At 42.6% G+C, this 16,536-nt stretch overlaps 1 protein-coding gene across 4 annotated transcripts in view; it reads left to right on the forward strand.

Annotated features, from left to right (window-relative positions):
* Positions 1 to 16,536, forward strand: part of LOC133503035 (contactin-associated protein-like 4) — a 104,898-nt gene that overhangs the window by 21,375 nt on the left and 66,987 nt on the right. For all 4 annotated transcript variants that reach the window (XR_009795606.1, XM_061824143.1, XM_061824142.1 and 1 more), the window contains 2 exons: positions 3,910 to 4,057; positions 4,787 to 4,981. Coding sequence is in view for 3 of the 4 variants with exons in the window: in XM_061824143.1 (XP_061680127.1) it covers positions 3,910 to 4,057; positions 4,787 to 4,981 (343 nt within the window). In the remaining variant the exon portion in view is untranslated. The remainder of the gene's footprint in view (positions 1 to 3,909; positions 4,058 to 4,786; positions 4,982 to 16,536) is intronic.

Below are 16,536 nucleotides of genomic sequence, written 5' to 3' on the forward strand. Positions count from 1 at the left end.
TAATGAATAAAAAGTGGTGAAACTGGATGAGATTTTCTCTTTTTTGGAGCAGGATGAGATGGTGTATGTTAAAATTCCACTTTGGCGCAGCCTGATCGAGGATGAACGCACAGACAATACAGTGCACAAAAAGCTAATTCTGTATTTTAAAAATAGGAGACCTCATAACATTAACCTTAAAACTGTATGATACCATCATTCAGCTTTCAACCTGTATTGCTCAAGATATTCTGCAAGCACTAGTTCAGTTTTACACCAAGAAGAACAGACCTGGATATCATTGTGGGTAAAAAAAAAATGAAACAAAGTTGGATGCGACATTTCAAATTTACAGTTCATAGTTGGCTTGGTCTGGTTAGCAATGTACTTTTTTGTTTGTTGACATTTTCATTGTAAGTTTGCAAAAATGCAAAATTGTTCTTAAAAATGTTCTGATGGCAATGTAAATGCTGTAAATTTTAATCTTTGAGTGAGCCATGTAACTTCAATGGATGACACTCATCTAACCACAGTGCATATGTCTGATGTTGTTCACGGTGGTCAAAGGGGGCGCTCACGGCCTTAGTGTTTGCTCAGACACGTAAAAAATTAGAGGAACGTTGGTGACCAGTTAGGAAAGGGCTTCAATTTCCTCCCAAATCCCCAAAACAAAGACAATAGATTGGTTGAAGACTCTGAATTGTCCATAGGTATCAATGTCAGTGAGAATTGATGGTTGTTTATATGTGCTCTGCGATTGCCTAGCAACCAGTTCAAGGTGTACGACGTATCGTGCCTGCAGTTGACGGTGATGGGCTCCACCAAACTAGCTACCCTTGTGAGGATAAGCGGTGTAGAAAATGGATGGATGGATGTGGCTTTCGTGTTTGAAAGATAGGTTATTTTTCTGTTCCCTGTTGATGCGTAAGTCTGTTTTTTGCCCTCCTGAGCTTGCCCACATTTAATCTGCTCAAATTCTCATGTCCAGATTTCTGAAGCCCCCCCAACATAACCTGAGAATTAGTGTGAAAACACCAAAGACCTAATGAGTCATTAAATTCTGAGAACAGCTGTTAATGCCTGACTTATGAATGTTATTTAAATAAGAAATGGGAAACAGAAATATATACTCTGGCATACTTTACGTATGCAAATACACTGAACAAAACTATACACACAACACGTTATTTTTGCTCCTTTTTTTCCTGAGCTGGACCCAAAGATCTAAAACTTTTTCTATATACACAAAAGTCCAGTTCCCTCATTTATTTATTGACAAATCTGTCTAAATCTGTGATAGTGAGCCTTCCTCCTTTGACGAGATAATCCATTCCACCTCACAGGTGTGGCATATGAAGATTAGACACATTATTATTGTGATTATTGCACACGTGTGCCTTCGGCTAACCACAATATTACACAACAATATTTGTGGGAAATGAACTTTTATTTATGTAGAAAAAGATTTTGATATATGCAACAAGAAAATAATATAATGCAGATATTCTTTGCCAGTAAATATCACGACTGAAACCAGGTAATAGCTGATTTACAGTGACTCTTTGCGTTTTTTGTTTTTTTTTTTTTTGCTCAGTCTCTCCAACTACATTTGATAGCTTTCTGGAAGTGTTTTACAACATGTGGGCAGACAGTGAAAAACTTGACGTACAAAATGATGTATCATCTTTCCAAGTGTTAGGTTTACTACAGCCTCCGCACTGCACAAAATGAAATTCTAATAAATTGATGAGCAGATGAACAGATTTGAACGCGAACACCTGCATTTTAAGGAGAGCCCCCCCCCACCCATCTCGACTGCCCGTTTGGCAAGAAGATGTGTAAATAACAGTCATAAGTGGATGGGGGGAATCCCTGCAGCCTAAAAGCTGCGTAGCTGTGGAGCTTCTTAACCTGTTGGGTATTGGAGAAGATGAATCGAAGAGAGAATATCACAGAGGGAGTGCCGGAGATGATTGCATTCAGATTCATTCGCATCAACACTGCGCTGATCTTCATATCACATCATCACACTGCTTGTGTGAGATGACATAATCACTTCACATATAGAATGTTAATAGGAAATTTAGTATCATAATGTACAGAGTCATATCAATGCTTATCGGAGGGTTCCTGGCCTCTGCCCCCCCCCACAAAAAAGAGAAAAACATCTAATTGGTAGTGAACGTGGTGGAACGGTGACTCAGCTGGTAAAGCGTTGGCCTCACAGTTCTGAGGTCCCGGGTTCAATCCCGGACCCGCCTGTGTGGAGTTTGCATGTTCTCCTCGTTCCTGCGTGGGTTTTCTCTGGTTTCCTCCCACATCCCAAAAACATGCAACATTAATTGGACACTCTAAATTGCCCCTTGGTGTGATTGTGAGTGCGGCTGTTTGTCTCTATGTACCCTGCAATTGGCTGACAACCAGTTCAGGATGTACCCCGCCTACAGCCCGTTCACAGCTTGGATAGGCTCCAGCACTCCACGCGACCCTTGTGATGATAAGCGGCTAAGAAAATGGATGGATGGTAGTGAACGTTTTGGTTAGGTATATTCATTGCATCATCACTCATTGATGTTAAATATTGTCAAGCTCATTTTCGAGCTGAGATGTGTCTTTATCCTTCAGTCACATTAGCATAAGTGGCTCAGAAAATGGATGGATGCCTTTATTATTCACAGTTTAAAAAAGCCCGATTACTGTCTGAGGCTATCTGATGCCATTTATTTTTTGCTTATCTTGCCACATCCCATAACCAAATAGTGCCTATTGAGAGTAAAAAAAAAAAAAACACGAAAAATGTATGGGTGCCCTTGACCCATGTAATGTAAATCCAGCATCCGTGGGACTGTTTGGATTTGGCGTAGGCCCCACACTGAAAAAAATATATTTTTGGTAGTACCTCTTCTGTAATCATTCAACGAGATGATGTTACCTAAAAAGTGTAAAAGGAAGGGACTTTCTAATGTCATATACAATACACACACTCAGTGATGTTAAACACTGTGAAGTGCCTTTGAGGCCCATGTGAAATTGTCTCAAACCTACATTCGGCACAAAATGTAACAAATGATTAAAACAATGACAAATTAAAAAATAGAAATGTTGCGAGGAAAAATATCATGTTTTTAGATGGAAGTGTGAATTATCTTTGCTCCTGAAGTATCCTCAGCCATGTGGGTGAGGGGCGGGGTACTCCCTGAACTGGTCGCCAGCCAGTCGTAGCCATGGTCACGTATCTTGGACCTTTAACATGGAGTAGTTGTGATAAAGAAGCACAACATCGAAGAAGATTTGCTAAACTTATAGCTGCTCACATGACAACCAGAAGGCCGCATTTAATCCAAGTGTGGTCTTGCTTGAGCTGCTGAAGTGTTGCTTTAAATACAGGAGCTCCCAACATAATTAACAAAGGCTACATCATATTTCGTTTTGCGGATTTATAAAGGCAATTCTGATGTGTGTTCGTGTGATTCAATAACCGTCCATCCATCCATCCATCCATGTTCTTTGCCGCCTATCCTCACAAGGGTCGCGGGGGTGCTGGAGCCTATCGTAGCTGTCAACGGGCAGGAGGCAGGGCAGAACCTGAACTGGTTGCCAGCCAATCGCAGGGCACATAGAGACAAACAGCTGCACTCACAATCACACCTAGGAGCAATTTAGAGTGTCCAATTAATGTTGCATGTTTTTGGGAGGAAACGGGACTACCCGAAGAAAACCCATGCAGGTACGGGGAGAACATGCGAACTCCACACAGGGAGGGCCGGTTTTGAACCTGGGTCCCCAGAACTGTGAGGCCAACTCTTTCCAGCTGCACCCACCATGCCGCCCAATTGAGCAACTGATTTATTTGAAATGGTTATCGCTCTCATAACGCAGTCATTAACTGTTGAAGATTTAGTTAACAGAAAGATGCTTTTTTTTCCCCAGGCTCTTCCTGGCAACAGCAATGCTGATACTGTGGTCCATTACAAACTTGAACAGACTGTTGTAGCTCGTTTTCTCCGCCTCATCCCCCTGGCCTGGAACCCCAATGGGAGGATTGGACTTCGACTAGAAATATATGGCTGTCACTATGGTAATTGACCTGTCTGACCAAAATTTGGGTTACGCATGGACTATTTCCATAAAAAGAGAATATGGATAGTTATATTTCATTGATTCACTGTTTTAAACCCGTAATAGGATACGCCAGGTACAGTGTATGGTGTTAGAGATGCCGTTTGAACGGGAGTTCTTAAAAATTTTCTAGAATTGGGAATAAGAAGCATTAGACGAAGTTTTAAATTGTTTAAGATAATAGCAAGCGTTAAACTGAACAGCGTAAACATTAAAAGGCAGTTTAAAGTGAAAGAATTGGCGAGAATGACATTTATCTGGTGTGTAAGTATATCAGTTTTGAATTGTCTCCACTCTTCACTAATACAAAATTTAAAATATTCATTCACTTGCGCAATGTTCTCTCGTGTGATCTGTGAACTCAGAACTCCCGAAAATGTTTCCGTGTCTCTTTAATGGGAACGTCTGAGCTTTTTGGATTATTCATCCATGTGAATTGATACATGATTAAAACAATTTTTTTTAAATTAAGATCTTATGATTCATTTATTTATGATGAAACAGAATATTGTATTTTTGTTGCCCCTTCAATAAAATGCTTCAAGGCCAATGTTTTTTGTAAACATTTTATAAGAGGATCTAAAATATTTTTTTATGATCAACTTGTGTTGTTCCATTATGTTTTCCTGTGCCATAAGGCAAAAATATATTATTTATGTTGTTCTTTGTTTGAACTCTGTTCCTGTAGCTTCTGACGTAGCAAACTTTGATGGCGGCAGCAGCGTGCTGTACCGGCCGAGTGTTGGCTCGAGCCCAATGTCCATTTCTCTGAATCTCAAAACCCCAATGAATTTTGGAATCCTGCTCCATGCTGGGGGAAAAGGAGAACACAGCCTCACTCTGGCTTTGGAAAAAGGGAAACTGCTGCTCTTTCACCAACACGGTACATTCGTCTTTCGATCCACAAGTTAAGGGGATTGTAGTTTTGGCTTTTATTCAAGGGTTACATAAAATTCACAAGAATTACATTTCTAATATAATTAGGTAGTATTTACTGCGTACTATTTCACACATTCTGTAGGGATCAGTATTAAAACATTTTAATCATTAAGTATTGTAGTCTCAGGGTTGTAGAGGATAAATTGATGTGGTCGAAAAATTAGTGTTTGTTCTTCTGTAAAATTTTTTATGCTATTTTTGCTTAATGATTATTCATTTGGTGGTGATTAGTGAACAGGTCTTGAGAACAAACTTCCAATTTGATGAAGCAGAGCACGTAAGTTGAGTAAATGTGGTTATTTTCACAAAATTCAGATATCAGAAATTTCTCATTGTGTAATGATTCGTTTATTTTTTATTCAATATCTTTATTTGTAGGTGTGAAGTTGTCTTTATGTGCATATAAGAAATATCATGTTAGCTTGACTCAGCTTTTTACTCTCGTTCATGTAAGAGAAAATTGTAAGAGAAAAAACTTTTCAGCGCATTCAATATCGGCTTGCTTGTTGTTCTGAGTAGATGCTTGAGGAGTGTTTGGTATTTGCACTGTTTGATAATAAATTGGACAAACACAAGGTAAATGTTGGAGATAAGTATGGCATCCTTGTGAAACGTGAACTCTTTTTGCTTATTCCTTGACTCTTCCTTCAGTGTTTATTGTGACACTTTCTTTTGTGCTTCTGTGTCTGCTTGACATCTCCCCTTACATGCTTTGTCTTTTAATGTTTGATGCATGTTCGAATCCTTTTGAGCATTGTGTAGCATTTTTTGTCCCGAGGTCTCTTTCAGTTTAGAGGAGTATACAAAAGAAACTTTGGAGAGGGTGTTTTATTGATGTGTTTATTCAATTCTCTCTTTGCAACACATAGGGTTAGGTACTATACTGCCTTACTCTATGCTGGTTAGACTTTGTTATGGCCACAGAAATGTGATCTGGTCATGCATGTAAAGTCAATGTTTTTCAACGTTCTTTGAGCCAAGGCACTCTACCATCAGAAAATGTAAAAATGAATGTGTCACCTATATGAACAAATACAGTTGTTCTCACCAAAGCATGGTGAATAAAAATCAAACACACAAGCCAAATACATTTAATAATCACATTTTGCTCATTCAATGTGACACTTGAGCCTGCTTGGATGAACATAGAGCTGATATTCTGGTCGAAGTTGAAATGAAACAAACACAAAGCTCTTCCTCAACAGGGCTCAATGTCTCTCTGTTTTTACTTTTTATAGTAGTCAGGTTTGAAAAGCTCAGTTGACACAGATATTGTGGAAAATGGGAGTAATGTCAAAATAAACTTTGTTTGGCACAATGGGGTACTCCTTGCCAGTAGCCAACCAAAAACTGTCCAAAGGTATATCAGCGAAGCTTAGCTTTTAACTATGATCTTGTCTCAGTTCAGTTAGTTCGTCCTGTTCCTGTAAAGTCATGTCTTTTCCACCAACTAATCATGAACTTCATGGGTCCCTCACCCAGTCAAGGGATTGAATTGAGGCTGAAAAAAAAAAATTCCATCCATCTTCTACTGCTTTTCCAGTTCGGGTCACGGAGCAGAAGCTTTAACAAGGATACTCAGACTTCCCATTCCACAGCTACTTCATCCAGCTCTTCTGGAGGGATCCCTAGTTGTTCCCAGGCCAGCCAAGAGACACAGTCTCTCCATTGTGTCCTGGGTCATCCCTGTTGTCTCTTTCTGGTGTGATGTGCCCGGAACACCTTACCAGGGATCCGGATAAGATGTATCAGCCACCTCATCTGGCTCCTCTCAATGTGGAGGAGCAGCGGCTGGACACTGAGCCCCTCCCGGATGACTGAGCTTCTAACCCCATTTTTATTTTAATTGGCCACTTGTATCCGGGATCTTGTTCTTTCGGTCATAACCCACACCTCATGACCATAGGTGAGGGTAGGAACATGGATCAACTCGTAAATTAAGAGCTTCGCCTTTCAACTAAGCTCCTTCTTTACCACAATGCGTCACTACAAAGTCCGCATCACTACAGACGCTGTACCGATCCTCTTGTCGATCTCCCGCTCCATTCTTCCCTCACTCTTGAAGAAGACACCAAGATACTCGAACTCCTCCACTCTGGTCAGGATCTTTTCCCTGACCCAAAGAGGCCACGCCACCCTTTTCCAACTGAGGACCAGAGTCTCAGATTTGGAGGTGCTGAGTTTCATCCTAGCCGCTTCACACTCTGCTGCGAACCGCTCCAGTGAGAGTTGGAGATCACGGCCAACAGAACCACACCATCTGCAAAGAGCAGAGATGCAATGCTGAGCCCACCAAACTGGACAACCTCTATGCCTTGGCTGTGTCTAGAAATTCTGTCCATGAAAGTTATGATCAAAATTTGTGATAAAGTGCAGCCTTGGCGGAGTCCAACTCTCACTGGAAATGAGTCTGACTTATCGCCAGCTATGCGGACCAAACTCTGATCCTGTTCTTACATGGACCGAACGGCACGTATCATGGGGTTCGGTACCCCATACTCTCGAATAACCCCCACAGGACTACCCAAGTGGACATGGTCGGACGCCTTTTCCAAGTCCACAAAACATGTAGACTGGTTGGACGAACTCCCATGCACCCTTGCCGAGGGTGGAGAGCTGCTCCACTGTTCCAAGGACAAAATGAAAACCACATTGCTCCTCCTGACTCTGAGATTCAACTTCCCAATGGACCCACGTCTCCAGTACTGTTGAATAGACCTTACCTGGGAGGGTGAGGTGTGTGATCCCCCTGTAGTTGGAACATACCCTCCGGACCCTCTTCTTAAAAAGGGAGACCACAATATCCAGAGGCTTTAGGAGCTCCGGGCGTATCTCATCCACCCCTGGGGCCTTGCCACCGAAGAGCTTTTTAATCACCTCAGTGACCTCAACCCCAGAGATAGAAGAACCCGCGTCAGAGAAGTCAGATTCTGCTTCCTTATCAGAAGGCATGTCTGTGGAATTGAGGTCTTTGAAGTATTCTCCTCACTGACTCACAACGTGCCCCACCCTCACAATACAAAGTGTTGACGGAGCACTGCTTCCCCATCCTGAGGCGCCAGACGATGGACCAGAATTTCCTCAAAGCTGTCTTGAAGTCGTTCTCCATGGCCTCACTGAACTCCTCCCATGCTTGGGTTTTTGATCCGGAACATGAGCATAGTTCTTTCGGAGGTGGGAGTTGAAATTCCTTCTGACAGGGAAATATGCCAGCCGTTCACAGCATACCTTTACATCTGTACGTATACACGTGGGTATCCCAAGTCGGATCAGCTGGTGATCATTTGACATCTCTGCCCCCCTCTCTTCATCCGAGTGTCCAAGACATGCGGCCACAAGTCTGATGATACGACCACGACATCGAACTGCAACCCAGGTGCCAAGTTCACATGTTAACATCCTTATGCCTGAGCATGGTGTTCGTTATGGATAATCCGTGGTGAGCACAGAAGTCCAGTAACAGAACACCACAAGGGTTGTGATCAAGGGGGCTGTTCTTCCCAATCACTCCTTTCCAGGTCTCACTTGTCTTTGTCCACGTGGGTATTGAAGTCCACCAGCCGAATGATGGAGTCACCAGAGGGCGCACTTTCCAGCGCTCCCCTTAGGACCCCCCCCAAAATGGTGGGTGTTCTGAACTGTTGCTTGGTGCATAGGCACAAACAACAGTCATGACTTGTCCCTCCACACTCTCATCCACTGGGGTGAACCCAAATATACAGGTGCCGAGCCGGGGGACAATAAGTAAACCCACACCTGCCTGGTGCCTCTCACCGTGAGCAACTCCAGAGTGTAACCCCTCTCAAGAGCCTAAGCGACGAGTCCGACTATATCTAGTCAGAACTTCTCGACCTCACGCACCAGCATGGGTTCCTTCCCTGCCAGAAAGTTGATATTCCATGTCCCAAGAACTAGTTTCTGTAGCTGATTTTGCAAATTTCACATGAACACACCATCATCCAACACAGGAACGAGGTCTGCTGGTAAGGTCTTGGCTACGAGGGCCTCACAGTGTAAAAACCAGTGCATATCGGGTTGTATTTCTTTCACTCTGCTTACAAAGCTTTTGAAGCGTACGACCATGGCTGTCGCTCCATCTGTGTAGACACCGGTGCAGTTTTTCTACTTAAGGCCACTTTGTTCAAGATATTCAGACGGGACCCGAAAAATTCCCTCTCCTGTTGTTTTGTTGCAATGGCTTTAAAAAAAGTATTCTCTTATTGCATATCTATTCACAAACCGCAAATTGGGCCAGGAGTTGGGCATGTCCACTAATATCAGTGGACTCGTCAATTTGCACTGCAAACTTACTACAGATACGAGATATCCTATAACAGATATATATCCTATCCAGTTATATATCCTATAACAGATACAGATATCCTTTTCCAAAACTAAACTTTTGATATCTGCAGACATGTCACGAATACATCTGGCAATGGTGTTAAATGAAAGAGGGACTTTGGTTATTTCTTTAGCAGTTTTAGTTCCAAGCATCTCACTTACAATGGCTTTGCAGGCGTAAAGTATTAATGTCTCTGCCACGGTGTGAGGCTTTTTACATTTGGTTACAAGTTCAGCAACGTAATAGCTTGCTTTAAGGGCTTGCTCATTTATCTTTGTGTTTTTTCTCATCAACATTGCCTGTTCCTCCGTGTGTGCACCAAGGCGAACAAAATCCTTTGCATTCTTATTCTGAAGTGAAGGGTGTTTCTTTTGGAGATGCTGTTTAAGCTTACTTGGACTTACCTGGACTGTTGAATAGCTTTTCACCACATACCATGCACAACAGAGTTATAATTGTTAGATCCCAGGTGAGCGTAAATCCAAATGAGAGCTTTCGCTATATTGCCTCACCCCAAAGACTTTCCGCGACCAAACCGTCTTTGGTTTCTTTTGACCTCCACTCATACTTGGGTGTTCATCTCAGTCAGAATTTTGTCTGGAATCCAATTCTGAGTTTGCATCTTTCCTTTTCAAAAACCTCTCCATAACTGTCACTGTAAAGCCTTGCTACCAACAATGCCACTGTTACAAACCAACGGGGTGTGGGGCTGGACCCAAATACAGGACTCAGAGACGAGGGCATGATGTTAGGCGTAGTTTTATTCTTAGCTAAGGTCATACACGGTGTAAGCAGTCCCAGAAGGCAGAGGCACAACAACGCTAGGCTATAAGCAAAATCCAAAAACATGATGTGAGGTCTGACGACTCGGAGGCAAACTTGGAAACGTGAACTAAGACGGGACTAATCTATGGTGGCAGAGAATTGCCGCAATGAGGATAGCTCACACTACACTTTCTCTGTGTGATGGAGATTCCTGCTGGCAGTGAGCGCAACTCACTAACTCAAGATAACGAATTGGCAAATGGCAGTGACAAAACTCCAACTTAAACACTTGGTCTAATCATGTGCGAAACAGCTGTGACCTTTGACAGGTGTCAGAGATGAGACCGCCCAAAGCGGTGGCCAGGCCACGCCCCTCATTGCCTTGGTCCATTCTTGCTCATAACAGCCACTGTCACCACCACATGACACACCACTAATCAAGTAATTAGCTACCTGTTGCCACCTACTGATATAGAAGCATATTACATAATTACGCTGCCCATCATTGGACAGCATAGACAGTCGGCGACTGCACATTATTTGCGGAATCGTTTTCGTCAATTAGTTGAAATTGGATGATTTCCCACAGCACACCGGACACGACACCACAGCACAGTAGTGTGCAACGGCACAGTGGTTCAAAAACACTGTTATGTAATGAACCAAACAGTAAGAGTATTTATCCAAAAGTTGTCACATCCCCCCTTTCTGTAGCAGGAGCTTATATCCACACCGGTCAAAGATGATGGAAAACTGTAGATTCCCTTGTCGTTCTAAAGTTGGGAACCAGATTTTGCTGGTGCTGGATGACTGCATTTGCCATCCAAGCCTCTCAAGCAGATGCGAAAGTTCCACATCTCCCTGAAACCATGGGCTATTTTAATCCAATCTTCAGGCTTTGGGGCAGGTAGGAACTCCTTCATCAAGTTGTTCAAAATCACCAGGCAGACCTCTGCGATGAATACGGATACTGCCGAGATCCCCATGTGGTAATTTGGGGCAGTGGTAGTGCTGAAGCCTTCAGTTGCCATGAATTTGAAAATAATTTGAAGTATCCTAAGTCTGAAGACACTTCTGTTGTAACTGTGCCTGGTTCTCGGTTTGGTATGCATCTTGCAAAAATATACAACAGAGTTTATATTAAACTTTCACCCGTTAGATCATAATGTGTCTAAGAAATTTAAAATACAGTGGTACCTCGGTTTTCGAACGTCTTGGTTTTCGTCCAAATCGGTTTTTGAACAAAAATTTTGAGATTTCTTTTGCTTTGTTTTTTCAATGAAAATCGGTATTCAAACACCCCGACCAGCTAATCCACAACGATTTGTTGTTGTGCTTTCGAATGCACCCCTGAAAAAAACGGAAAAGACGTAACGCGCACGGCGGAACTAGTTGACTCACACACGTGTGCTGCTCATGGACGTTTCCCAGTACTGTAGTGACTTATTTTCTTCAAATTGAGCAACATTAACCCCCGATCATGGCTTCAAAGAAGGCAAGTGGAACTGCTGGTGCTGAAAATAGGATAGTGGTGTGTAAAACTGTGGACTTCAAGAAGGATTTGCTAGCCAAGCATGAATCTGGTGTGCGTGTTTCTGAGCTATCGAAGAAGTATGGCATGCCGAAATCGAGGATCAGCACCATCCTGAAACACAAGGATGCCCTCAAAGCAAGTGATGTTGCTAGAGGAGCAACCATGTTGACCAAGCAGAGGCCACAGATCTTGGAGGAAGTCGAAAAGTTGCTTCTTATTTTCGTGATCGAGCAGCAGTTAGCTGGGGACAGTGTTCGCGAGGAAGGGAGGAGATGTCATCTGATGAAGCTGAAGGCAGAAAGGATGTCTCAAGTGCAGACAAAGCTATCTGCGCTAAATGGAACGACATGCATAATTTTGTAGAACTTCATCACCTTAATAAAGCTGAATATTGCAGAGCACTGCAAAATTTTAATGATGTTGTTATGAGCCACCTCAGAAAAGTGCTTAAAAGAAGGCAGAAACAAACATTGGATTTTTTCTCTGTGAAAAAGGGGCGAGTCACTCCCACCGAAGACATCTTAAACTGTTGTTTTGCATTGCTTTTTTCTTTTGTTCCACTAACCCTTCCTCTAGCTCCAAGTTATTTTTTTTGTAAGTTGCGTACTTTCTGTGCAAATAAAAAATTTGTCCCCCCCCCCATTATTGCTTGTTTAAAATTATTCTGCACTTTTGTTAATAAAAAAAAGGTTTACAAGGCTGGGGGCCAAGTCACTACAGATACGGCAATGCACTCCCAGCCTAGCATACTCTACTAGGCTAAAGCATACATTTTAAGCAAAAAATAAATATATGTCTTAAATTATTTCATTATATAAAGTATTTAAACTATACATGTATCTCTTCTATGCAGTTTATTGTTAGGAAAAACAAAAAAAAAAATCACTTAAAATATTTTTTAGGCTTGGAACGCATTATTTCATTTTCCATTCATTGTAATGGTAAAATGTGCTTTGGTTTTCAAACGTTTTGGTTTTCAACCAGTCTTCTGGAATGGACTGTGTTTGAGAACCAAGGCACAAATATACATGAATTAAAAAATAGGTGGAACGGGGGACAACTGGTTAGAGCAGGGGTGCCCAGTCTTTTTTACCCCAAGATCTACTCTTCAAGCTGGCAGCCTCTCGCGAGCTACCATTGACAGGGGAGGGGGAATGATGATGATGATGATGATGCTCCCAAACCATTTTAAAGATTATGTTGCCTCCTATATTTAAAATAAACAATTAGGTTTTTTGTGCACTGTATTGTCTGTGCTTTCATCCTGGATAAGGCTGTGCCAAGGTGGAATTTTAAAATTACACACCATTTCTTCCTGCACTTTCTATTTTGGCTTCAGACCAGACCTTTCCTACTCGGAAAAGAGAAAATCTCGTCCAGTTTAACCACTTTTTCTTCCATTATTCACATATTCCGACAGTCATTGCATCTCAAAACAACAGCATTTGTCACGACCCATCGAGACGGAGATAGGACCCAAATGCAGGAGTCGGGAGATGCAGGCGTAATTCAGGAAAAACGTTTATTATTCCAAGGTCGGGGATCGGACAGGCACTCAGGTGCAGTAGCGGTAGTCAGGGCATCGGGCGTGGAGAGCAGGTCCGCGGGCAGGCAGGAGTCGGTACACGGTAGATCGATCAAAGCAGGCAGGAATATCAAAGGAGTCAGGCTTACGGGGTCAGTCAGAGAACAGGTGGAGGTCGGTACACACGGGAAAAGGATCAGAGATACGGGAGTGCTGGAACGGGGTATGAACCGCAACGATCTGGCGTCGGACCAGTCATCCCCATGGTCCTATATACACCGGGGTCAATCAGCCAGCATGAGGCACAGGTGTGCGCCTCCCAATCAGCGCGGCAACCCACACAGCCAGGGCTGGACCGGCAGGACCATGACAGCATTTCTTTTTTAACTTTCTCCATTAATATCGAAAGTAAAGATAAGCAGCATGTATCGCTTGTCTTTGCTCTACGTTGCCCAGTCTCTGTTGCTCACTAAAGGAGTAGTGGTGGGCGCTGTCATTATAAAACGCATTAATAGGCTGCGTTAGTACTGTAACATTTGTAATTATGAGTGTATGTCTTTAAGAGCGAGGGGGGGGGGTGTAAGGTAAACTAGGAAAAAGAGAGTGTGGTGGAGCAGCGGTCGTTGTTAGAGAAAGTTCCGTGTGCTGCCGAAAAGAAAGCAGTGGCTTCTTTTAAATTTTTTACAGTATGTATGTGAATTGTGCCATTTGATGCAACAACCGGTCATCCCTCACTCATTGAATCACATTGCAAAATGCCACAAACTGAATAGCTGTGTTATACTTTCATTTGGCAATGTATTTTATTTATTTTTTTGCACGGAACACAGAATATCTGTGAAGAGACTGCATTAGTGGTGCACAATTGCCCACGCGCCCTGTTTAGAAGGAACATTGGCTTTTTTTTTTTTTTTTTTTTTTTGGCACGCCGTCCTGCGATCGACCAACACTGCCTTATGATCAACTCAACGCATTGAGCACCCCTGGGTTAGAGCATCTGTCTCACAATTTTAAGCACTGGAATTCAAAACATAGCCCCGGCAATGTGGTGGTTGCATGTTCTCCCTGCGCCTGCATGGGTTTTCTCATTCCCATACCAAAAACATGCATGGTAGGTTGATTGAAGACTCTAAATTTCCCATAGGTGTGAATGTGACTGCGAATGGGTGTGGCAGCCAGTTCAGGGTGTACCCTGCCTCCTGCCAGAAGATAGATGGAATTGGCTCTAGCATTCCGGTGATCCTTGTGACAATAAGCAGAAAATGGATGGATTGGTGGAAATACAAAATGTTAAATTTACAAGAATTACAAAATATAAACACACTTCCTATATGCTCACCACCTGTGGGAAGGGCTGGAGGGTTCAGGTGCGCAGAGAGCTGTGCGGCAGCTGAAGAGGTGGGGGGATATTTGGTGGTTTGATCCCTGGCTACAGAAGCTGACCCTTGGAATGTGAACTATTACCTCTCTAGCAGGGTAGTATCCTGAGCTGGTTTGTTAGTTTGAGAACTTCTGACTAGATGGAGTCGGGCTCATCTCAACACACAATTTGGTTCTGGTACGAATCTTAATCTATTGCACTCTTGAGTTGCCCATGGTGAGAGGTGCGGAGCAGGTGTACGCCTCAGTGCCTGTATGCTGGGGTTCACCCTGGTGAATAAGACGGTAGCTTCCCTCCACCTTCAGGTGTGTGTGTGGGGGGCACTTGACACTTCCAACAACTCAGAATACCCACCCTTATTATAATCCTTGGAGGGTTGCTGGAGACCACTCCCACTTGGAACTCCCTCGTTCTCCTGGGGTACTTTAATGCTTATGTGACTATTGATAGTGAGACCTGGCAGGGTGTGATTGGGAAGAGCCGTAATAAACACAATGTGCAGACATAAGGGTGTCCAAATGTGCACTTGGGACAAGGACACACTAGGTTGTAGTTGGATGATCGACTTTGTGGTTGGATCATTGGACTTGATGCTGCATGACTTAGAAACTCGGGGGAAGGAAAGGGGAGAGCTGTCAAACCAATCATCATCTGGTGGTTAGTAGGCTCCTATGATGGGGAAGATGCTGGCCGTCCTGGAGGATGCGTTGCTCATAAAACTTGCCCACTCAAAAACGAAGTGCAACAAGTCAGGCAGTGAATGCACAGGGATTGGAACATGATCACAAAGTGTGAAGGCAAGTGACAGAGTGACATCAGATTTTCTTTATTGTCACCCAGGTCTCCTTTTCCTCCTCCTCTCTCACTCCTCTGTAAATATGTAAAGCCAGGCCTTTCTTTTGCAACAATGACAAATCCATATTGCCGAGGTGTCGTCTGCCTCCCTGTTACTTCCTAATGACTGCTTTGTTGGCACTTCCAAATGTGGGCAGCTTGCCACAGTATACTCTCGTCCTTTCATGTTCCCCCTTGTCGGGGGGTATAAAAAGGATTTAATTATTTTTATGTCTATTTTGACAGTAAACCTCAACTGGGAGTCTCATTAAACAGCTAAAACCTTCATTTTTTTTTTTTTTTTTGGCGGAATTGTTGACAATTTCATAAATTGCTGCTCATTCTAAAGTCTGGTGAGTTGAGTTTACTGCCACCGTACACCGTGTGTATTTCAAGTCTACCCTTATGTGTCCCAAAAGAAAATCTGAACTGTTTGTGAAGTATTAGCATGGTAGTGTAGTACTTAGTACGTCTGCTTGACAGGCAAGTCTATTTTCCCTATGTGTGTACTTTTTTTTTTTTACACTTGCTTCCTTCCACATTCCCAAAACATGTTAACAAAAGACTCAAAACTATCCATAGTTGTGAACGTGATTGCAAATGGATATTTTTGTTTATTTACTTGGCCTCATCAAACTCAAAGCATTAACTCATCAACTTTATTAAAGCATTAACTAATGTTTAGTCATGAAAAAAAAGCATTAATCCGGTATTAGCAAAGATTCATCAAACTATTTATTTTGACTACACACACTCCTTTACCCTGAACTCAGATCCGTATTCAAATTGCAGTGCAGGTTTTCTACAAGGTCAGTGATTACGGTAAAGCTTACGATGGTGCAAAGATGAGTGAAGACACATCTACTGGTGTGCTCGGTGGCAAATTTTGCTTCAAAATTCACATCCATGGGACTCCTTACACTTATTACTGGATTTATTCCATTATTTTTGAACCCTCTATAGTCTAAATACATTTTATAAAGTGTTTGTGAATTTTTGCCAATTCAGTCACTTCCAAAATGAGCCCATCCATGTAGTGCACGTCACACTAAACATCTTACCATTGCTTCTTTTAAGTGACTTTCTGCAAACAGCAAAAATAACCTGACACCAAA

Source organism: Syngnathoides biaculeatus, chromosome 7 (assembly GCF_019802595.1).
Source record: "Syngnathoides biaculeatus isolate LvHL_M chromosome 7, ASM1980259v1, whole genome shotgun sequence".
Taxonomy (NCBI): domain Eukaryota; kingdom Metazoa; phylum Chordata; class Actinopteri; order Syngnathiformes; family Syngnathidae; genus Syngnathoides; species Syngnathoides biaculeatus.